The sequence below is a fragment of the Taudactylus pleione genome, unplaced genomic scaffold (genome assembly GCF_031769625.1).
Source record: "Taudactylus pleione unplaced genomic scaffold, aTauple2 ptg000422l, whole genome shotgun sequence".
NCBI classification, from domain to species: domain Eukaryota; kingdom Metazoa; phylum Chordata; class Amphibia; order Anura; family Myobatrachidae; genus Taudactylus; species Taudactylus pleione.
The window spans coordinates 1,798,403-1,823,107 of NW_028284824.1; the positions used below are offsets into that span (position 1 = coordinate 1,798,403).

General features: G+C 43.6%; 1 protein-coding gene across 2 annotated transcripts in view; it reads left to right on the plus strand.

Moving 5' to 3' along the window:
- The window catches only part of HBEGF (heparin binding EGF like growth factor), a 77,520-nt gene that overhangs the window by 48,852 nt on the left and 3,963 nt on the right, over positions 1 to 24,705 (plus strand). For both annotated transcript variants that reach the window (XM_088447167.1, XM_088447169.1), the window contains 2 exons: positions 3,588 to 3,753; positions 5,603 to 5,758. In XM_088447167.1, the coding sequence (XP_088303293.1) occupies positions 3,588 to 3,753; positions 5,603 to 5,758 (322 nt within the window). The remainder of the gene's footprint in view (positions 1 to 3,587; positions 3,754 to 5,602; positions 5,759 to 24,705) is intronic.

Here is a 24,705-nt window from a genome sequence, read left to right on the forward strand (position 1 = left end):
GAGTTTTTGGATCAGTTTTTGCAATGGAATGGAACTGAGCATATTCCACCCTTTCGAGGAAGACACCCTGGATTCCAGAACCTGCAGTACAGAGTGGAGATCTTGTCTGACGTCAGAAGGATTCTCTGAATCAGCAGGGCTCCCAGATGAATCATACCCTGTGAGGGATTCAGGGAGGATTTTTCCCCAGGTGATTAACTATTCATGATTGTGAAGGAAAGCAATGGTTAACTGGAACTGGCCTTAAAGTGATCCTGCTAAGAGCAGGAGGTCGTCTGGATACAAGAGCAGTCAGATACCCTGAACAGGTGGGCAGTCACAAAAGCCATAAATCTCGTAAACCCCGGTGGTTCTGTGGACAGGCCAAAGGGCAGAGCCTGAAAATTGGAAGTGTTGCTGTGGCACAGCAAACCTGAGTGAACACTGAGGAGAGGGTTCTCTAGGTACCTGTAGGTGCGCGTCCTGAATATCCAGCGATACCAATAAGTCCCCAGGTTCTATAGCTCGGATAATGGAGCGTAGGGGTTCCCTCCTGAACCTAGGCACCTTTTAAGAATTGGTTCAGGGATTTGAGATAGATGAATGGCCAATGAGGACCATTCGGCCTCTGCCCCAGAAAGAAAGTAGAATAACCAGTCCCTTGCTGAGATAGCAGGACTGGCATAATGACCCCTGCTTTCCGCAAGGACTGTATAGCTTTCTGGATTTGTAAGGCCCTTGTTCGGGTCTAAAGAAGGGCCTGTGTAGCAAAACATGTGAGGAGGCCTTCTGAGCAATGAGAGGGCGTACTCATGAGAGACTTCAACTCTTACCCAAGAATCCATGGTGACTTGGCACCAGTACTGGGCGAACTGAAAAAGTCGGTATCTCGCTCTGGGATCCCCCAGATGAAGACCTGTCCCATCAGGCCGAAGGTTTATCCTTAGGTTTAGAAGCAGGACGTCTGGAGGTCCAGGTCTGCTCGGTACCAGGTATGGAGGCCGACAGCCTAGGAAAAGACTGGCCTTTAGGCTGTCCCTGAGGACAAAAAGACTTAATAGATTTAGTCCGAGGCCTTGTAGTGGGAGTAGCTGAAGGCGGAAATTTAGCAGTTAGTGATACTTCCAACATTGCTACAATTTTGTAAAGGTTAGGACCAAACAAGATCTTCCCAATATAGGGTATCCATTCTAAGGTCTATCTTCGAGTCCACCTCTGCCTTCCAAGACCGCAGCCATAGGGTATGGCGGCGATACAGTCGCAACTGAAACCCTGAAGGTGAGGAGACTGGCATCCAATATAGTTACTCCAATATATGAAACTGCATTTTTTTTATGTGAGCAACAAAAGACATCTGATCCCCAGAAGTTTCTGAGGGAAAAACCTCTACAAATGCATCAGCCCAGGACTCCTTAACGTTAGCCAACCATGCGAAAGCCATGGTTGGACGGGCAACAGCCTCTGAAAGCGAGTATATTGATTTCAGGCAAAGTTACCACCTACGGATCCGGAGAGTTCGTCCAGGCAGGAACGGTAGGCATAGTAGCGCTCTTAAGCAGACGAAAAAAATTAAAATCCACCCCAGGAGGTGATTCTTATTACTTGTAATGACCCTCATGGAATGGGAAACATGAGGCCAAACGCTTTTGTGATGCCTGTTTTGTGGCGATAGCCAGACTCCCGCCATGTGATCCACCCGCTGGTCAGAGAAGGGGAACACAGCAATGCTGAAGATAACAATGCTGAAACTGAGGGTGATTTGATTTAGGTGCAGGTTCGACATCCTCTATAACTAGGATGGACTTGACCGCCAGCACCAAAGCAGGGTTAATAATACTTGATTGAGGCTCCCCCTCGTGTGAGAGGGAATGAGTCCGATACATTATCCAGTTTACCCTTGGCTGACTATGTATGTTAGACAGCAGTGCAGACTGGAAAGTAACCACAGGGCGTTTATTATGCCATTTTGTGTTTCATAGAAACGACATCCACCCAGGGTGGCTGTTGTGATAATCCCTGCAAGGGAAATGACAGACTGTAGTGGTACCTGAGGGAATTGCATGTACTGTGAAAAACCCCGGTAGGGAGCGATAGTCTGTGTCACAGGAGTAAACCACAAGAAACTGTGAGATACCCTGAGATGAAAGGGCAGCATGTTGAAGCAACCCCAAGTAAGTTACAACAATGTGGGCCACCAGGCGATCCGCAATGAAGGCCAGGATCTTGAGAAAGAAACCGCCCAAGGGGGTCCTTTAAGGGGCCCAGCACCTGATGGTGCCATATACATAACCCTTTCTAAGTGAAATCCTCTGTACACATACCTGCAGTCCATGACTTGCAGGATAGCAAAAATGGGTACAGTATCGTGCTCCATTTTCTGGTCAGACCTATTTGACTAACCATCCTTGTGGAAATATCAAGCAGCATTATACTGGTCCTGACTGACGCTAGGATTAGCTGCAGGGACCCATTACCAGGGTATGCAACACACAGTTCCATCTAAAATATGGCGTGCAGCATGTAACAGTATGTGACAAACCTCACAAATATCGACGTGTGTGTGTATGTATGTGTGTGTGTATATGTGTATGTATGTGTATATATATATATATATATATATATATATATATATTATAAATAATATGTGAGGTCTCTGAACCACCCTAAGTACACCTGTATCAGGCAGATTGTAAAGAAAAGGGATATATATACTGACAAGGTGAGAGAAAAAGCACAGACAGTCAGCGCTAGCATAAGTCACGTACAATGCAGAAATATATATATATATATATATATATATATATACATACATTACATACATTACATATACTGCAAATGGCACTACATTTAACTGCCCAGATTCAGTTTCTGGGAAGGTTATAGCACTGTGTACACATACCCAAACGGTGAGGTACGCAGGGGGACTGGACCAACTGCTGTCCTAGGAGTTCTGCTGCACCATAGAAATAAAATGGCCGCCTGGAGACCTCAGAGGTAGTGTGGCCCACGGAGGAGGCAGCTCAGGGATGTAAGCAGTGATCCGCGACCTTACCTATCCCCATCGATCCGGCAGCAGTCCTGGGCACCCGCAGAGTCCTGCTAGTACAGACTCTGGGGTCCCGCCGAGATCCCCAGATCTGTACTGGCATCTCAGCGCCAGTGGGGTGGAGGAGCGGCAGCCTGGACGTATTATGGACAGTCCGACGCTGCCGCTCTGAAGAGTCTAAAAGGAAATAAAAAACTTTAAACTCATAAAATAAAAAGTAGCTTAGGGGCTGCTAATCAGCTCCCCCTGCGTTAACGGTGACCCAACTCTGGCCAGGCACCAACTTAAAACTGAGGTGCCTCTGGCTTGGGGGCGGGGTTATAGGGAGAGTGGACCCAGTGCATCCTGGGAGCTGAAAGCTTTAACTGCGTGGTGCCCGGATTTGGTTCCCAACCTATACCCCAAGGTCAACCCTGCGGACCCCCTATGGACCCTGAAGAAGAAATAGTGCTTATCAAAATGTAGATCCTGTAAATCCGCTGCAGTTATAATTGGCGTAATTAACTAGGCTTGTTGAACTCTAAATTGTAATTAAGTGCACTGTTATTTGCTTTCTTTTTAGCTGCACATTCATCTAAGCCCCAAGAAATGCTAGGAGAAAATAAGGGGCGAAAAGGAAGAAAAAAAGGAAAGGGACTGAAGAGGGATCCATGTCAGCGGAAATACAAGGATTTCTGCATTCACGGAGAATGTCGATATCTTAAAGTATTGAAGGAGCCATCATGTGTGTATGTAAAGTTTTTTTTTGCTAAGTTTAAACATTGGCTTTACTTGTAAACTTAAGTATGTAGTGCTTTTATTTTAATGGTTTTGACCACTAACATTATGTACAGGAATGTAAGCACCTTTTACTCCAGATCTCGTCAGTTCAACCCTTTTGTTACCAGTCTGCGCCAATTTCACCCATCACACGGCCAGACAAGATCTTATTTATTTTATCCTAGTGGATCTCTCGTTGTTATTTAGGAGGAGGTTGGGGACGGTACTGCTTTGTAGCTTATTAGAATAATTTTCTTTATATTTTGTTCACATGATAACCAAGCAAATGTAGGTAAAATTACATGTCAAATGTAGTCTATGCATGTGCATTTATAATGCAGTTTATTTAAAGCAATAAAAGTCGCTGTAGGTTGTAGCAGGCTGAATACACCACCCCCTGCAATGACAATGTAGTGTATACAGTAGATGCTGCAATTGGCCGTAAATTATTAATAGGTCTATAATTGGTAATGGTGCATTTCATATGCTTATGTCTCTCTATCTAATGCCCAGAGGCAAAAAGAAAATGAAAACAGAACGCAAATACAATGACCATAATGTTATTTCTGTGCTGTCCCTTGTGCAGTGCTTCAATAGGTGTATGCCTAAGTTTCCTAGTAAATAAGTCTCAGTATAGTGAAGAAATCGTATACGGCTCTGTAGAGATCACTACCTTAAGTGTGGACAGGCAATTCTGCGCTCATAAAGTATATGTATAAGTATAAAGTATGTGTGTATGGTTAGGTCAGAGGTTCCCAAACTTGGCCTCCAGGTTTTAAGGATATCCATGGTTGAGCACAGATGGTTAAACCAAAAGACTGAGGTACTAATTAAGTCAGCTGTGCCCAAGCATGGTTATCCTAAAAACCTGGACCTTAAGGGTGCCTTGAGGGTTAAGTAGTAAATTTAGGGGCGCTCAGCGCTGGGTTAAGGGAACGGGAGTTTGTCCAGGGCCTGGCCTGTTGAAGAGGAGCAGCCACTCCTCCAAGACACCAAGGTAATGCCCCTTCAGCGGGCAGCACAGGCTGCACAGCCTAAAAAAGAGGCTCTTGTAATCCCAACTGGGATTGGCCGCACATCCACACACTTGGCCTGATTTCTTAGTACTGCCCGATGGATCTTATGACTATAGTACTGACTTTTGGCAATAAGAATGTTGTGGAGCTGATTTTATGCTTTGCCTCTTTGTCAAATGTGGGTGCGTCTAGGTTAATCAAGGATATGACTATAAAGGTCATGTGTTAGGATTGGGACAGGGTGCAAGTCTGGATCACAAAGAGAGCCTGGCCACGTCATAGGGGTATGCCTCTCCCCTTCAATCAGTATTTTACTGCATGCACCAATTTCAGTTTCCTGTGACATCCATTTGGCACTTCTCTGCTGTGCTATGATATGCAGAGTAGTGGTGAATGGGACAAACCTCCCAAATGCTGGCAGATCAGGAGTGACAACGATACAAGGCCCTCACACTGTGATTGTCCTGCTGAAATCTGGACAGTTGAGAGGTACAGTATGCATTTCTGTATGTATTCTGAGTGTAATTACCAGTATGGGGTTGAAAGAGAGCATGGAAAAATAGGCTGTATAGCAGGTCGTATGCATATGGACGTATATGCACATTTGCATTCTGTTACCAATATATCAACATTCTGAATGCTGAAGCATAAGGAGCTGCATGCCACTATCTATAAACATATAACTAAAAAATAATTCCGTTGCAATGTATGTAAAATTAATATTCTTGCTGTTTAATTTTAGAGCAGAGAAATGATGACTTTGAACATGTGTTTAACTTAATCACACATTTTGTTTGTTTAGGTGTCAAGCTGGATATCATGGGGAGAGATGTCATGCACTGATCCTTCATTTGGGAAATCCCTCAAATGCTTATGATCACACAACTGTGCTGGCCGTGGTTGCAGTTGTACTCTCATCTTTTTGTTTAATTGTTATATCATCATTATTAATACTAAGGTATGTTTAACTTCAAAGACTTTTAAAAACTGCTTTGATATTATGAATGTTTTAAAAGTCAACACTCCAGCTTAAAAAATGCACAAAATGTAGTACATACTGTATTTGCATAAAAATAGATATAAAATAAAGTTGAAGTTGTCTATATATGAGATAAAGCATTCCAAGCTTTTCACTGACTATGCCTGTGGTGCCCACAGCCTCTTTGGGGGCGTGAGTAACTACAGGGGCTGCCTACCAATCTATAGGGGACCCCGTCTATTTACCTGTGTGGCCCCAATACCTAAGGGGTGACCCTAAACTTACGGGGCACTACATTTCACTGGTTTTACATGTTTGCAGGCAAAGTAGGAGTTGTCAGACAGGGGTATTTTCTTTTTAAGCTTGTCTTATGTATAACTAGGGCAGTATGTAGGTATCCGTCATATCATGTCCACACTTCTGTCTGACCCAGAATCAGGCCTATTGTTGCTGAGCAGGTAAATCTTTGTGTAGCCCCCATGGTTCCGGGTACCGCAACATATTACTTCTCAGAAGGTTAATTTCATCTGTTATAAACGCAGTACTTCCACCCAAGTCGTGCGTTGTCTTCTGTTCTGCAGATCTTGACAACGTCTATCAAGGATTGTCTTGGAAAACTCCTGCCCGACACACACTAGATTACTTTGATGGGTTGGGTATGATATGCTGACAGTCGTAATGTCGACACGAGAATGTCAACATGGTCATAATGTCAACATTGACCATGTCCACATTCATCATGTAGACATGTTAGAATGTTGACATATCGTAAATGGTGGCCCAACGGTGACTTACCTGCTCCCAACAGCTGCAGAAAATCCATTGTGGCTTCTGGGTCTGGGTCCTGGCGGTCGTGTGACTGTGACCCCGGGACAGATCTCTGATCCTCCAGCATTCGGGTATTTCTCTGCTATCCTTAACACTAATGAATACCCCTAACACTCCGTCTTGTGAATAACTCTAACCTTACCCCACCCCCCTTCACGCAGCAGCTTTACTGGCCCCAGCAGCATGAATACACTAGCCATCCTGAGTGACCCTCTGGCCGACGTTCATGCAGATGATCTGACGCTGCATCTTTGGACACAGCAGAAAATCACAGAGCATGCTGGAGGCGTCTTTTTACATAAGATACCTCCTGCAGCTTTTGCATATTTTAGCACAGCTGCTGCTTACAAAGAAGCAATGTCTGTAGCTATAATGTCCATCTCTGTATCTGGCCCATAGTTGCTGGATATAATTACTGTCTAGCACTGGGGTTGGTTGAGGATTTTGCAAGGAGATCAAGTATTTTGCTTAAAAACAAGACTCAATCTCTGGCAGATTTGAGCTGATTTCATGTCCTATTGTGGAGTGGGGGTACTGTAGCTGTGCACAGCAAGGATTACCCTGAAAATGCAGCCTCCGCGTTCCTTATCTCATTATGGGCCTCATTTATTAACAAGTTTTATCACCAAAACGAGTGATAAAGGTCACTGTGTATGATAAATGGTGCTCCAGCCAATCAGCTCCCAACTGTCAATTGTTAGAAAAATGACAGTTGGGAGCTGATTGGCTGGAGCACCATTTATCATACACAGTGAAATTTATCACTCATTTGGTGATTAAGGGGTCTATTTTCTAAGCAGTGTTAGGAGACAGAGTGAAAAGTGATAAGGTGCCAGCCAATCAGCTCCTAACTGTCATCTCAGGCTGTGTTTGAAAAATGACAGTTGGGAGCTGATTGGCTGGCACCTTATCACTTTCTTATCACTTTTCACTCTGTCTCCTAACACTGCTAAGTAAATAGACCCCTAAAACTTGTTCATAAATGGGGACCTATATGTTCTCCTGACTGCAAGGTAGTTGCAATACTCCAGCCATTGTAAGATGTAACATTTCCAAACTTTATTCGCCTGAAGGATAACCTGTGCTGAGTTTTGCCTGGATTTTGTTAGACACGTGTGATTTGAGTGAGACTTCTATAAAAAAGCGTTGTAGCCAGTGGTAACAAGGGTGATTGCAGTGGCCATAAGGACAGGAGTATTGGAGACAGTGAAGAACTTGTTGGACATTCTAGAAAGACTTACGGGTATATTTAATAAAGTAAGAGATTTTAGAGGTGGAGATGTTGCCCATAGCAACCAGTCAGATTCTAGCTATTATCTTTTAGAAGGTGCTAGTTAAATGTTAAGTAGAATCTGATTGGTTGCTATGGGCAACATCACCACTTCTAAACACTCCTACTTTAGTAAATATACCCCTTAGTGTGTGGTGAAAGTATAATGACCCTAATCATTCATACCCGCATCACAACATAGTGAAGTGGGATCCAGGAAGGTGACCATCCCACTGAAATTCGTCAGTCTCCTGGACATTCTGGGTTCAGTGATGAGGGGTGATAAAGGGGATGGTAGCACTCTTGCACAGGTGTCCTCTGCTTTCTCAGCTTGCATCTGCACATCGATGATGTCTGTTCTGGCCATACTTGCCTACTCTCCCAGAACATCTGGGAGACTCCTGTATCTTGGGTGGCTATTCCAGATGCCCTGAAAATTGGGCAGATCTCCTGGAGGCCGCCCGCCGCCTGCTGCTGCCCACTTCACGAATTAAGTGGGAGGTCCAGGCAGCTTGATGACGCAATTTGCTCTGAATCGCGTCATCGGGGCCCCATCCCCTACTTTACAATGTCAGTAATCATGCCATTGTATAGCAGGTGTGAGGCAACAATGACATGAGCACTGCATCATGCCAACCATACTGCCCACATGACTGTGCCACACCCCTCCACATCGCCAATCTGGCTGCCCTTTCCAAAATGGGTCAGCTGAAGAGTTAGCAACTATGATTCTGGGAGAGTGTTGATAATTGAGCTCGTGTACGGGAATCTGTCCTCAGCAGGCTGTTTTTGTGAGCGAATTGGAAAGAAAATGTACAGCGCTAGAAATAACATAGGATATAAGTAGTAAAAAATGGAATGGATTAGGTGCATAAACACATTTAGAGATAAATTTACTAAAGGTCGATTTGCAGCTCGATTTGAGGAGTGATTTAGCACGTCTGAAATCGAATGCAGTGAAAACTGTTTTTTCACTGCATTTACTATGATTTGATTTGTTTTGCGATTTGCGTCGGTTTTGAAGAGTGATTTGCAGTTCGATTTGGCATGTTCACGTCCAAATCGAACGGCAAATCACCCTTCAAAACGAACTGCAAATCCCCGACACACGAACTGCTTCATGCTTTCACTTTCAGCATGAGCAATTCGTTGTCACACAGATACATGCAGATATCAGTGAGATGCTTGCATGTATTTGGCTGTAAAAAGTGTGTAAATATGTTAAATTAAAAAAAAAAACAAACGTGAGGTCACCCCCTAAATCAGAACCAGCCCCGGACTACTGAAATCCAGTTCTGGTTGACTAATTACAGGGAAAAAATTACGTAGGGTCTCCCTGTACTTATTACAACCAGCACTGGGCTATGGGAAGCAGGGCTGGTCCTGGATTTACAGGGAAAAAATTGCGTAGGGATCCCCTGTAAGATCCAGAACCAGCCCTGGACCCTTTCTAATGGGGGACTGATGCTGGGACCTGCAGTTCTACTGGAAAGACAATTTTTATTTTTTCTATTTTTACACAACAACACCTACACAATAAACCTGCCACTCACCGCCCAGGGGTGGCGGGGATAGCCCCAGGCTAGGGGTGCCCTGGAGAGGAAGACCCCTTTTTTTGAAGGGGTCTCCAACTCCCCAGGGATCACTGGCCTGGGCTGACTAACGGTCAGGGCTGATGCTGCGGCTATGGGGCCCGGTGATATGGCTGCCCTGGCTGTGGCATCAGTCCCCGATTGAAAGGGTCCAGGGTTAGTTCTGGATCTTACAGGGGAACCCTACGCAATTTTTTTCGCTGTAAATCCAGGACCAGCTCTGCTTCCCATAGCCCAGTGCTGGTTGTACTAAGTACAGGGAGACCCTACGTCATTTGTTCCCTGTACTTAGTCAAACAGAACTGGATTTCAGTAGTCCGGGGCTGGTTATGATTTGGGGGGGGGGGGACCTCCACATAATTTTTTTTTTTCGAATTTTAAAATGTTCCTTTGCTTTTTACAGCCAAATACATGCAAGCATCTCACTGATGTCTGCATGTATCTGTGTCAGTCCGACCTGCTCATGCTCAAATCGAAAGCATGAAACAGGTCTATTGTATTGGGGATTTGAAGAGTGATTTGAAGTCCGATTTTGATGTCGATTTCAAATCGAATGATAGTAAATAAGGGTTTTGTGTGTTGGGCTATGTAAAAGTACCAATGTTTTTCCGATGGTCGATTTGAGTCCAAATTCGATTTGAAGTCCGATTTTTTTTCCATGCGATTTGGCCTTTAGTAAATACTCAAAACCCAAATCGAAGCCAAATCGAATGAAAATCGCACCTCAAATCACTCAAAATGCCAAATCAACCTTTAGTAAATTTACCCCTTAATGTAAATGAAAACAACTAGATATTAGATATTAAAAAGATATCATATATAAATTCATAAAATAATTTCTTCAGTAGGAATGTGAATGTATCTCTATATCATCATAGGTGGTAATGTCAATAACATGATTAATACTTGATAGTACATCAGCATCTGGGAAATACAATGTAAATTGCAACAAGACACCTATTCCTATTACAGCCTCTCTATAATGGCAAATGATGGACTAATGCCACATGGATATTACAGTTGGTAGTTGCACAGTCTCATATAGTTACCACTATGGTCCAACCACGTGGGGTTCATTAGCAGAAATGAGGAAACTGAAGAAATGATTTTATGAATTTTTATGATTATATATTTTAATGTAAATGAAACCACTAAATTATTAAATGTGTTTATGTACCTAATCCATTCCATTTTTTAGTACTTATATCCTATGTTATTTCTAGCGCTGTACATTTTCTTTCCAATTTCTCCTACGTATATACTTAGGTCTGACTAGCCTCAAATACTACAGCTGTTTTAGAACTACTGCCATCCGCAGCGCCTGTTTTTGTGAGCATCTTTTCTGATCCCAGTTATAAAGCATAATATATTGTATTATCTTGTTGAAACTACATCCTTGCACCCACTGGATGAGTGATTTATAAAATAAAGGGTCTAGTTGTGCTTATTCGTTAAACATAATAAGAAATATGCAGAGTATATGTGTTATTAGTAACAACCGCACAGTGTAAAGAGATATCTATGTGAGACCCTTTGCACACTGCGATTATTTATATCACTCTCTGGAATTTCTGCATACTGTCATTACTTATTTTGCTACTTTATAGTATTGAAGCAATGTGATTATTGCATGCATGTATACTATTCATATGCCAGAATGATTTAAAAATATATTGTGGGGTTGTGCATGAGCAAAATCTACATTCGTGAAAAGTGAAGCAAGAACCGGGTATCTGCGGGATGCGGTTAGGATCCTGACAAGCGAGATGCCGTCTGCCAGAACCCTGGAATCGGAATCCCGATCACCGAGACGACACAGGCGCCGAAATCCTGACATGACTCGGGATGCCGACGTTGGGATCCCGGCAGACGTCCTCCCGATCGTAAGGACACCAGTGGGAGTTGGCGTTAGGCTGCGGGAGGGGAGAGGTTAGGGATAGGCTCCGGGCAGGGGGGATTAGGTTCAGGCACCATCGGGGGGCATTAGGGTTAGGCACTATGGGGGAAGGGTTAGGGTTAGGCACTAAGGGGGGATGGTTAGGTTTAGGCACTTACTGGGATGGTTACGGTTAGGGTGTGGAGTAAGGAGGGTTAGTATAAGGGTGCAGGAAAGAAGGATTAGGGAGTAAATAGGACAGGGGAATATTACTTACCGGATTTTAACCATCGGGATGCAGCTGTCAGTGTACTGACAGCCGGCATTTCGTCAATCAGTAATTCATACAGATTCCGTATCTGCAATCTCTGCATTAAGACATTTAAGTGGGATTTTACATATGATGATTATACGTTTCTTGAATCAAAGCGGTGCACCTAATATATGCATCTACTTCACCTGCTGCCACAGGAATCTAAACTTTCATTTTGAAGCTCTGACATGAGTAAAATCTGTACTTATGAGACGAGAAATGGGGATTACACATCCGTAGCCTTGGAATTTGAAATCTGTAAAAACTACTAATAATATATGATTACAAAACCCCAATGAATGTTTCTTTTCACTAAAATTGTATTGTATACCATACAATATATCTAAGAAGGACACCCCATATGATTAATTTAATAGGGTTGCCAGGAGCAACCACAGAATTATGTTATATTTTTGTACTCATGTGAATTGTCCTCTATCTGAAAAACAACATATACAGCCATGGCCAAATGTTTTGAGAATGACATAAGTATTGGTTTTCACAAAGTCTGCTGCTTCAGTTTTTCTGATGGTAATTTTCATATACTCCATAATGTCATGAAGAGTGATCACATGAATTGCAATTAATTGCAAAGTCCCTCTTTGCCATGACAATGGACTTAGGCCCTGATTCAGAGCCGGACGCTCTGACCAGAGCGCTCGCTCTGAATCAGGGCCCTCCTCCATTAATATGGAACTTCCTCCTGGACGCTCGTATAGCTGTGGGTCACCACCCACAGCATATACGAGCATGCAAATTGATGGTCACGATGGTCTTGACCATCGCGACCATCGGACTTGCGAGGGAAACCCTGCGGTCAGGTTTCCCAGCCGCAAGGCCAGGAGTGATTTTGGCTCTATCAGAGCCAAAATCACTCCCACTGACATCACTAGTGATGTCAGTGGGGCCGGCTTCAGACGGTAGGCGTTCCCATGGGAACACCTCCGTCTGGCAGGCACGCCCCCGGCACGCCCACCAAAGGGGGCGTGCTGTCAATCAACATCGACAGCACGCCCCCTTTGGTGCGAGACCCGGAGCGATGGAAAGTCCTTCGCTCGCCGGGTCTCGCGCATGCGCACGACGGAGCTCCCTCCGTCGTGCGCATGCGCAGTGGGGACCATCGACCCACTTGCGAGCGTACTGCCACTCGCGAGTGGGTCTGAATGACCCCCTTAATCTGAAAAACAACATTTCCACTGCATTTCAGCCCTGCCACAAAAGGACCAGCTGATATCATGTCGGTTATTCTCTCATTAATACAGGTAAGTGTTGACGAGGATAAGGCTGGAGATCACTCTGTCATGCTGATTGAGTTAGAATAACAGACTGGCAGCTTTAAAAGGAGGGTGGAGCTTGAAATCATTGTTCTTCCTCTGTTAACCATGGTTACCTGCAAGGGAACACATGCAGTCATCATTGCTTTGCACAAAAAGGGCTTCACAATCAAGAATATTGCTGCTAGTAAGATTGCACCTAAATCATCCATTTATCGGATCATCAAGAACTTCAAGGAGAGAGGTTTAGTAGTTGTGAAGAAGGCTTCAGGGCGCCCAAGAACATCCAGCAAGAGCTAGGATCGTCTCCTAAAGTTGATTCAGCTGTGGGATCGGGGCACCACCAATTTACAGCTTGCTCAGTAATGGCAGCAGGCAGGTATGAGTGCATCTTCACGCACAGTGAGGCGAAGACTTTTGGAGGATGGCCTGGTGTCAAGAAGGGCAGCAAAGCTGCCACGTCTCTCCAGGAAAAACGTCAGGGACAGACTGATATTCTGCAAAAGATACAGGGATTGGACTGCTGAGAACTGGACTGGGGTAAAGTTATTTTCCATGATCCCCGCTCAGATAGGTGAGCGCTACCATCAGTCCTGTGTCATGCCAACAGTAAAGCATCCTGAGACCATTCATGTGTGGGGTTGCTTCTCAGCCAAGGGAGTGGACTCACTCACAATTTTGCCTAAGAACACAGCCATGAGTAAAGAATGGTACCAAAACATCCTCCAAGAGCAACTTCTCCCAAGCATCCAAGAACAGTTTGACGAACAGTGCCTTTTCCAGCATGATGGGAGCACCTTGCCATAAGGCAAAAGTGATAACAAAGTGGCTCGAGGAACAAAACATCGAAATTTTGATTCCATGGCCAGGAAACTCCCAGACCTTAATCCCATTGAGAACTTGTGGTCAATCCTCAAGAGGCAGGTGGACAAACAAAAACCCGCAAATTCTGACAAACTCCAAGCATTGATTAGGCAAGAATGGGCGGCCATCAGTCAGTATGTGGCCCAGAATTTGATTGACCGCATGCCAGGGTGAATTGCAGAGGTCTTGAAAAAGAAGGGTCAGCTCTGCAAATATTGACTCTTTGTCTAAACTAAATGTAATTGTCAATAAAAGCCTTTGGCACTTATGAAATGCTTGTAATTTTACTTCAGTATACCATAGTAACATCTGACAAAAAGGTCTAAAAACACTGAAGCAGCAAACTTTGTGAAAACCAATACTTGTGTCATTCTCAAAACATTGGCCATGGCTGTACAACTTGCATTAGTAATATGATCTATGGTAAAATAAATTAACAACACTGACACCGAGGGGTATATTTACTATAGTGTGGGTGTTTTTTTAGAAATGGAGATGTTGCCATAGCAACCAATCAGATTCTACTTAACATTTATCTAGCACCTTCTAGGAAGATAATAGCTAGAATCTGATTGGTTGCTATGGGCAACATCTCCACTATTAAAAACCCACACTGTAAATATATCCCCGGGAGTCCAGTAGCAATCTCTATTAAGTTTATTTTGTAACAAACATTATTTCAAGATTCTACTATATTGCTACAATTGTAAATATTTTCACCTGCTTTTTTGGTAACAGCTCCAGATATTTTCACATTTTGTTCTGGAAATCCTGATATTTCTACGTAATATAAATTGATAGCAGAAGCACACAGGGTGTTTCCAAACACTGTTGTACGTTATAAGCACAATATGATCTATCACTAATATGCCTACTAAAACTAGGACAGTTCCCTGCTCAGTTTGTAGGTGATCATATATAATGTGATTAAATGAATTTTCTTCAATTAAGCCATGCTTAGATAATACTGTTATAAATACAATTTTTAAGTATATGAATAAATAAAAGCTATGTTTTATGATTATTGATAACCACATTACTATATATGAGTGTCCCAACAAAGAGTCTTTCTTTTCTCCAAATACCTAGATTCGCATTGCACATGCATGAAGTTGCATTACCGAAGTCACTCGCAGTTGGGGTATATTCGTAAATTAATTGACAGAGTTTGTGCACCAGGGAGGTGGTGACTCAAACACAGGTGTTTTGTGACCATTTTCGGGGGCATATCTCTGCCTGCGACTGCGATTCCGTATCCAGTGAAAATGGCTCCAGGTGTCTCCGTTCCGGCGGTCATTTTGCAGGGCCATAGCGTTACTCCGAATTCTGATAAAGGACTGTGGCCATGCTGCGTCTTTGTACGCAGTCGATTGGACTTGCAAAGCCGCCGGTGAATGAATCAATAGAAATCCTGGCAGCTGTGACAGTTGCATATTTTTGCACAGCTGCTGCATACAAATTCGCAGTTGCGACGGCATTAGCGTACATTTCTAAATTACGGCCAGTGCTGTATACCTGTGTCATCCACCTCTGCCAGGGGGCATGAATGTTTTAGAATAGATTGCTAATGACTGAACTCTTGATAGATGGCTACTGGCTATATTCTTGGTGTTTGCCACAGAGAATGTCCAGGGCTTATTGTTATGAGTGCGGGGCGTACTTCTGAGTGACAGTTGCTGCAGCCCATCCCATATGTGTAAATTTAGAAAGGTGGCTGACTTTCAGGGAATCTTTTAAATAGTAGTGCGGCAGCTAAGTCTGGATCTAAGATGTAAGTCTGGCTAGCTGCACTACATCCTGTCCTGAAAACCACACCAGTCTGGGATTGCTAGAGTGGTCATCTTCTATTCCCACTATCATCAGTCTTCTGTGACTAGCTCCACCATTGTGTCTAAGCATTACAAGAAGATTTATCTCATTTCTGTCTCTTGGTTTAAAGAGAACTTTTGCTCCATTAGTAAGAAAGCATTTGGGATGCATGCGTGGTGCGACTTAGACGGATGCGACTGTGAAATAGGCTCAGAATCTCATGTAGTGTTTGAGTTATAAAGGTTTGAAAATGTAAAAAAATGTTGGTGCATGCAAAAACCTAACTTTCTCAGGCCAGGATTAAGTTAATTTAAAAAAATAATCATTTTTGTTCTGAATAGAACAGGCTTTAATTTTGTATTCCACATGAATAGGTTAAAGGAAGTCAACATTTCAAAGTCAAAAATAACTATGGTTTAAAATGTTCTAAAAATCATCTGTGCTTATTCCTTGTGTTTGGATTGTCTACACCAAATTCCAAGTTGGGATCTTGTAGGGATATTTATAGTTTTAGCAATTTTTGTTTACAGTAAGATGAAATTTCTGATCTGTCACTATATTATAGTCCAATATCAATAAGTTAAAAAAAAATGGTATTCATTTTGGCAGTAGTTATTTTTATTTTCTCAAATTGTTTTCATTAACTGTCTTATACATAGGAGACAGCAACATTTAAGGGTGCATTCTATTATACTATAAGATTTAAAAAAAATTTCTGTGAAATTTAAAACCTGATAAATTATTTGATTAATAATAAATCTATTGAATTGAGTGGATTGTTTTGACAAATGTAAAAGCAGGAAGATCCAGGGCTGTGGTAGTGGTAGGGACTTATGCCGGGTACACACTAGACGATATTTCTTCCAATCCAGCCCGACATATCGGGTACATTGTCTAGTGTGTACCTGTTATGTCACTGACTATGCACGCCCCAGTGCATCGTTAGTGACATCGCCCGTTGGACCTGAATGAAGGTCCGACAGGCGACATCGTTAGCACGGGCCATGTTACAGAATGCATCATGGCCCCCGCTGTCACTGTCACTGCCGGCATCGGCAAGTGTGTATGCACTAGCCGATGCCAGCACCCCATCGAGTCCAGTTGATTACGAGGTCGGTACACACTAGATATCGTCTAGTGTGTACCGGCCTTCAGCCTTACAATCCACTGATTTGCACTCACATATGACAAGAGTAATGTATGTGGAGGGTGTACTAGCTAAATTGATTAAAAAAAATGTATTCCTGTAAATCGTTTTTTTGTTGTATGAATTCAAAATAAAATGGTAATACGAAACAGTCCGATTATGCTATTATGTATCGCATGTTATTTAGATATGTACAGCAATGAAGAGCCCAATTATTATAATTTTTTTTAATGAATATAAAGCATTTCACGTTTTACAGAATAAATTGCAGTTTTAGATAAATGTCCTTGGTGTGATAAAGGTGAAGGGAATATCCACCCCTCCTCTAGTGGGGAGGTTATTTAGCTTCAGGGAACCTTTCTATCTGTCCTTTTGAGTCAAGCTCTGTCCAATCCAGAATGTTGTTGTGTCAAATGTTGACATTCGATATGTCGACAATGGGATTTCCAATTCACTTATCATCTAACCCTAATTACAGCTTCAAAATTGGGTGTTGACAGGTTGACAGGTATGTCAGTGTCGACATTGTGAATATTAACATGTTGAATGTGGACATTATGTACATGATGTTACTCAGATTGGCCCTTGCAGCTCTGTAACCAAGGCCAGGAAGCCTGCATTGTAAGGCACCGTCCCCAAACGGCTGCAGTCTGTTTACCAGGCTGCGGCACAGGGGGCACTGTGTGCAGTGTGTACATACGCAGGATAGGTCCTGCGCAGTCGCCCCGTCATGGGTGATGTACGCAATCAATATGTAGATATGCAGTTAGGTCAATGATGGTTAAAATGTCAATACAATCATAATGTCAACATTTAACTTGATTTTTGCTGATTTTTTTAGTTTTAGGGTTAGGCTACAATACCGAAAAAAAAAATGTCAATGTTCTGAATGTGTCCACATTGTAGCCATGTCAACCTTAATATATGTCTATGTATTGATGGTTTACCTAATGACCATGTCAACATTCAGAACCTATTGACATTATGGTGTTGATATTCTAACTGTCGACCTTCTGAATGTCGACAAGTCATACCACTCCCCTTCCTAGGGCTCATGGCATGTCCCTCCATCTGTCCTCCAGACCAGTGGGTAAGGATAATAGTATTTGTTTTTTACCCTCCTCACAGCCTACGGTGATGTAATGACCCATCATGATGTATATGTAGTAGACGAGCACCACTTGTCCGCGACCAAAGGAGTTAAAGTCTCTTTTAAAAAAAAAAAAAAAAAAATTGCAACATATTTGATGTAAGGAAGCTAATCTGGGAGAAAAATGGAAAGAATAAAATGTGTCACTACTCGGCTCACACTTGTCTGTTACGTAGAAGTAGAGACGAGCGGTTCAGATTCAAATAAATCAGCCGCAACCAGGGTTTGTGCTATCAGGTCAAATTAAGACAAAAATCTTTCAGCTGAAATCACGTCTCCAAATGAGGCAACAAGTATTTATCCCAGATATCTCAAAATCTAAACCGTTCCATCCTGGTCTCAGGTGCTATTTTATCCTGTGTTTAGGTGCAATCTAGCAAAATAAAGTAACAGACAGAGACTAGGTTAGACCACATGAGACAGAGAGTGTGACAGAGGGTGGGAGAGACTGGGGGAGTAGATTCAATAAGCAACAAGTTGGCTAGTGCTGGCAGCACAGGGCAGAATCTGTGCACGGAGAGAGAACCGCAGAACATTGTGAGCTCACTTTCCCCGTGGAATACAGCCCTGTACTGACCGGCCAAGGTCTGGATGGCACTATGGTGGGGGGAGGGGGGCTGTTCCCCCTGCTTTTGTGCCACCAGCTCTGGTTATAGCGGGTAGTAGAAATTATTTTAGACGGAGGGTACACCGATCTCCCCCACCCCCTTATTTTTCCAGCAAATTGGGCAAAACTGCCAAAGTAAAGCTTAGTATTTTTACCTTTTTTACCCCTCGCTGTGCAAAAAGCAAGTTGCTTGTTTTGAATCTGTTACAGCAGTAACCACCTTGCACACTCCCCCCACCCCCCCCCCCAAAAAAAAACAACAACAACAACATTTCTTTATTGTATTGGACCAATTGTTTACAAAGCAGGGTTCTTGTTTAGCTTAAACAATATAATAATAAAATACAAATACAGTAAAGAAAAACAAAGGCTTTTCTCACTGAATAGTCCCGCTGTTTAATCCTATTTCTAATCTTTTCTTCATTGAAAACTCCAATAATTAAATCTTACTGCTCTCGTGGTAGTGCCAAGGCCACTCTTGTGTAGTAAGTGTTAGACATTCAGGGGGCTGCTTGATGGCAATGGCTCCTTGCCTGTACCTAATTAACGATCAATTGAAATTAAATCTGCCAATCATCTATATTAACCACATCACTTTTGGGTACAGCCCACCTTGGTAATAATTCCACTTCCAGCTGAGGCACATTACAGTATCTGCTTTTCAGACAACCATGCTATCTGTCAGTGCTCTGCCTGTATGTTTTACAGGTATTGTTTATTGTGTAAACGGTTTGGGTATGAAATACTGAGGGCTTAAAAGCCGCCGGTTCAAATCCCGACCCTGGAAGCCCAACAGATCAAAATCCCAACGCCGGCTGGTAAGTATATTTAACCCTCCCCTCTCCAACTAAGCCCCCCCCCCAACCCCCCCTTGGGGGAGTCTAGCCATAAGACGCTGGGGGTGGTGCCTAACCCTAAATCCTCCCCCCGTGGTGTGTAACCCTAACCCTCCCTGGTAGGTGCCTAACCCTAACTTCCCCCCCGATGGTGCCTAACTCTAAACCCCATTCCTCTTGCCTAAACCTTACCCCCCCGGGAAGGGGAGGTGCTTAAACCTAAGAACCCCCGGTGGTGCCTAAACCTAACCCTCCCCCCCCCCCCTGCGGCTAACAGCTCGCGGCGCCCGGCTTACCTACGTTAGGCCGGGCATTAGGATTTCGGCGTGGGGTTAATGATAGGCGTCTATATTTAGATGCCTATCTTTAGTCCCATGCTGGGCTTTCAGTGTTGGGATTCTGGCGGTCGGCATTTCAACCACCGGCATCCTGACTACATCCCGTGCAAACAGCCTTATATGTTTGTGCTGCTCCTGTGTCACACATTGTAACCATTGACAGTTGTGAGGTGGACATTAGAAAGTTGACTGGGAATGAATGCAATAATATAAATGTAGGGACAAGAAGTACTCAAGTTACATGAAATTACCAGTTTTTGACCATTTTTAAGCAAAATCCAAAAACACAGGGGGCTGCGCACATCTCTACAAAATAACAAGTGTTCTCTATGTAATTACAAATAAACTTTGTTTATACGGGTTGGGTATGATATGCTGGTGTATGAGATGCAGGTGGTTGAAATACCAATGTCGCCATCTCGATCGTACAGAATCCTGAGTGTGGTAAGTACTGTAACCCTCCCCCTGCCCCCCCCTAACCCTAATCTCCCCCTGGTGGTGCCTAACCCTAACCTCCCTCTCCGCAGCCTAACCCTTCCCCGATGGTGCCTAACCCTAACCCATTCGGGGAGGTTCATAAACCGAATCCCCCCAATCCCCGGGCTAAGTGTAATTCTTACTTGCAACCTTACGTTCGGGATGCCGTGCGGTTAGGATGCCGGACATCGGTATCCTTATATGTTCGGCATTGCAGCGGCATTATGCTGGGTGTCGGGATTCCATCGTTAGTATATTGATGTCCGGGATCCCGTCCGCCGGCATCATAAACGTATCCCCTTTATATAACATATGAGAATAATATCAGCTACATTGTTGGTACCTCCACTCCTGATTCCCCGCCTTTTTATTTTTATTGCATTTGCTGATCTGTTTTAGGGCGATATCATACAGACAGTGTTGGAATAGTTCCATATTGATAGTTATAATAGAGCAAACTCTATTTGTGTCACAGAGTCTAGCCCCCCCCCACCATATATCACACCTGCTCCCACCTGTGTCAGTCTAGCCCCCCATATATCACTTCTGCTCCCCCCTGTGTCAGTCTAGCTCCCCATATATCACACCTGCTCCCACCTGTGTCAGTCTAGCTCCCCATATATCACACCTGCACCCACCTGTGTCAGTCTAGCTCCCCATATATCACACCTGCTCCCACCTGTGTCAGTCTAGCTCCCCATATATCACACCTGCTCCCACCTGTGTCAGTCTAGCTCCCCATATATCACACCTGCTCCCACCTGTGTCAGTCTAGCTCCCCATATATCACTCCTGCTCCCACCTGTGTCAGTCTAGCTCCCCATATATCACACCTGCTCCCACCTGTGTCAGTCTAGCTCCCCATATATCACTCCTGCTCCCACCTGTGTCAGTCTAGCTCCCCATATATCACACCTGCTCCCACCTGTGTCAGTCTAGCTCCCCATATATCACACCTGCTCCCACCTGTGTCAGTCTAGCTCCCCATATATCACTCCTGCTCCCACCTGTGTCAGTCTAGCTCCCCATATATCACACCTGCTCCCACCTGTGTCAGTCTAGCTCCCCATATATCACACCTGCTCCCACCTGTGTCAGTCTAGCTCCCCATATATCACTCCTGCTCCCACCTGTGTCAGTCTAGCTCCCCATATATCACACCTGCTCCCACCTGTGTCAGTCTAGCTCCCCATATATCACACCTGCTCCCACCTGTGTCAGTCTAGCTCCCCATATATCACACCTGCTCCCACCTGTGTCAGTCTAGCTCCCCATATATCACTCCTGCTCCCACCTGTGTCAGTCTAGCTCCCCATATATCACATCTGCTCCCACCTGTGTCAGTCTAGCTCCCCATATATCACACCTGCTCCCACCTGTGTCAGTCTAGCTCCCCATATATCATTCCTGCTCCCACCTGTGTCAGTCTAGCTCCCCATATATCACACCTGCTCCCGTCTGTGTCAGTCTAGCTCCCCATATATCACCTGTGTCTGGTGGGAGCAGGTGTGATATAGAGTATCCTGGGGAGTCAGGTGGGAGCTCAGCAAAGTAAATTTTTACAGAGGGACATTTTTATGTTGGAAAATCTAAAAGGGAGGGGGGTGAGGAAAGATCAATGCTGTATAATTATATATCCACATATACCATTGTGTTTAAAGGGGAGTGCCATTGGACACATAGGGCTAAGAAAAATATTTTATACATTTTGGGGATGCTGCGGCCCCCTAAATAGGACTCTGTAGAGATGCATAGCACAGCTGTGGGACATTTAAAGGCACAAGCAAAGTGAGGTGTAGTGTGGTGTGGTGCTGAAGGAGATTACAAGTCTGGGGAGGAGCACATATGTATAGGGAGTGTTTGGATAAGGGAAACCAATATACCAGATGAATATTCATGTTGACGGATACCCAAGATATTAACATTTTATCCGAATGAGAGATGTCTACCTTAATAGGTACTTGGGGGGATAATTTGCCTGGTACAGTTGTTAAAGAGGTTGGTGATGATTATCTATCTTGTGAGGTCCCCATTTGTAGTTAAAGATAAGTAGCAGCAGGAATATTTAGGTCTAATTATTCCTTCTTGTATTGTATTTTATAACCAAATGGATACTGTATTATCTAATACATTTAAAAGTTGGTCAATGGTTTGGTTAATCTAAACAAGCCCTGATGATTTTCCTCATTGTATAACATGATTTTCATTCTCAGGTCAATCTGATCCAATTCCTGAAATATCAGGGACAACTGATTCTTACTTGCGGGTAGTTCGGTGATGGGCACAAAAATGAAAGGGTAGAGAGGGCAGTTGACATTGGAAATTGTATACGGTGGAGGCGAGTAATTATTGACTGTGATTGTGGCAGATTTATTGTCATACAGGTGCTGTAATGCCTGTCACATTTTCCTGTGAAGCCCAAATTAGCAAAGGGTCTTTTTGAATTATGTCTTTATATGAAATAACAGTGTTTGGCATAATCTAATTAACATGGTTTGTTTTGGGAGAACACTAGAGGGAATCGGTTAGGGATGCCGGCAGTCGGGAACCTGGCTGTCAGAATACAAACCACAAAAAGAGGGGTTAGGATAAACTGGGAGATACATTATCAAAAGATTCAGTTGGACAGGAACAAATAATGGAGAAAGATGATTGTGAAATGAAGTACAGATACATATGTTAACATAAGAAACGGTTAAATAGTTTTTCAAGAGCTATAAAATGAACATACCTTATCATCGTATATTTCGGTAATAAGTAATATATATATATATATATATATATATATATATAATGTGTGTGTGTGTATACATCCTTTCGGGTGTTTCTGTAATTCCTGGTGATTGTAGCCCCGCTAACGCTGCATGACATCATGCAGGGGGGGCGTGGCCTGCATCGGGACCCCTCATTACGGCTCTGCCTGGGGAGCTAAAATAAGACTAAATTATAAACGTGTTTAGTAGTGGTATCTGATTTCATAGATTATCGTTGGATTGATTAATTATCACAATTAAATCAAACTTAGTCTGATATGAACAAGATCAAACTTTGTGCCAGAAGGAGCTTTCTGAGAACTTTGGGAGGATGACAGCTTGCAGAGACCGAATTAGGAAGAAATTCTAATAGAAATAGTATGGCTTGCTTCTGTTGTAGTGTTTTAGTGTATAGGGAATTGTGTTGTTACCTGGAGCTCACACATTTTCTGCACTGTGATACAAGTGAGGACATCGAAGGATGGAGGAACCAGAGTAATATACATAGAGACTGTGGACCTCATTCAGAGGCGATCGCAAGAAGTGATCGCTCTCTCTGAATGAGGGCGGCTGCTTCTGGTTTTTTGGTGCGGCGTCCTGGTCGCAAGCTAAGCTGTGGGTTACCACCCACAACTTAGCTAGCGACCAGGGTGATGTTTGCGATGGTGATCACCATCGCGACCATCGGGGCTTGCGACCAGACCCTAAGGTTGTGTCTGGGCACTCGCAAGCCCCAGGGAGCTTTCTGCTCTGATCGAGCAGGAAGCTCCCCACTGACATCACTGATGATGTCAGTGCGGCCGCCTACAAAATGGTAGGCGTTCCTTAAGGAACGCCTCCATTTTGGAAACCACCCCCCAGCCCGCCTACAAAAAGGGGCGAGCTGTCGATCAACATGATGTAAATGATGTGGGACAGGTATGTGGAGGTATAAATGATGTGGAACAGGTACATGGAGGTGTAAATGATGTGGGAAAGGTATATGGATGTATAAATGATGTGGGATAGGTACGTGGAGGTGTAAATGATGTGGTACAGGTATGTGGGAGTGTAAATGATATGGGACAGGTATGTGGGGGTGTAAATGATGTGGACAGGTATGTGGGGGTGTAAATGATGTGGACAGGTATGTGGGGGTGTAAATGATGTGGGACAGGTACGTGGAGGTGTAGGTATGTGGGTGTGTAAATGATGTGGTACAGGTATGTGGAGGTGTAAATTATGTGGGACAGGTATGTGGGGGTGTAAATGATGTGGGACAGGTACGTGGAGGTGTAAATGATGTGGGACAGGTATGTGGGAGTGTAAATGATATGGGACAGGTATGTGGGGGTGTAAATGATGTGGACAGGTATGTGGGGGTGTAAATGATGTGGACAGGTATGTGGGGGTGTAAATGATGTGGGACAGGTACGTGGAGGTGTAAATGATGTGGGACAGGTATGTGGGTGTGTAAATGATGTGGGACAGGTATGTGGAGGTGTAAATTATGTGGGACAGGTATGTGGGGGTGTAAATTATGAGGGACGGGTATGTGTGGATGCTGCATTTATAGGAAAATGCTTTTGAACTTAGAGGTGCGAGTTAAAAGGTTTATTTCTAACATTTTGCAAACTTATCTTAAAACTCTGAAAAAGAACATTAAATATGTGTTTCTGCACCCCAAAATTCCATAAAGACTTTAATTTGCTGAAAATTAATTGCTGCCTACCATATTTCCATCATTACTAAACAATTTAAAAGTCCACCATATGACACCTTTTATGAACCTACAGTACTCTGCTTATGGCCA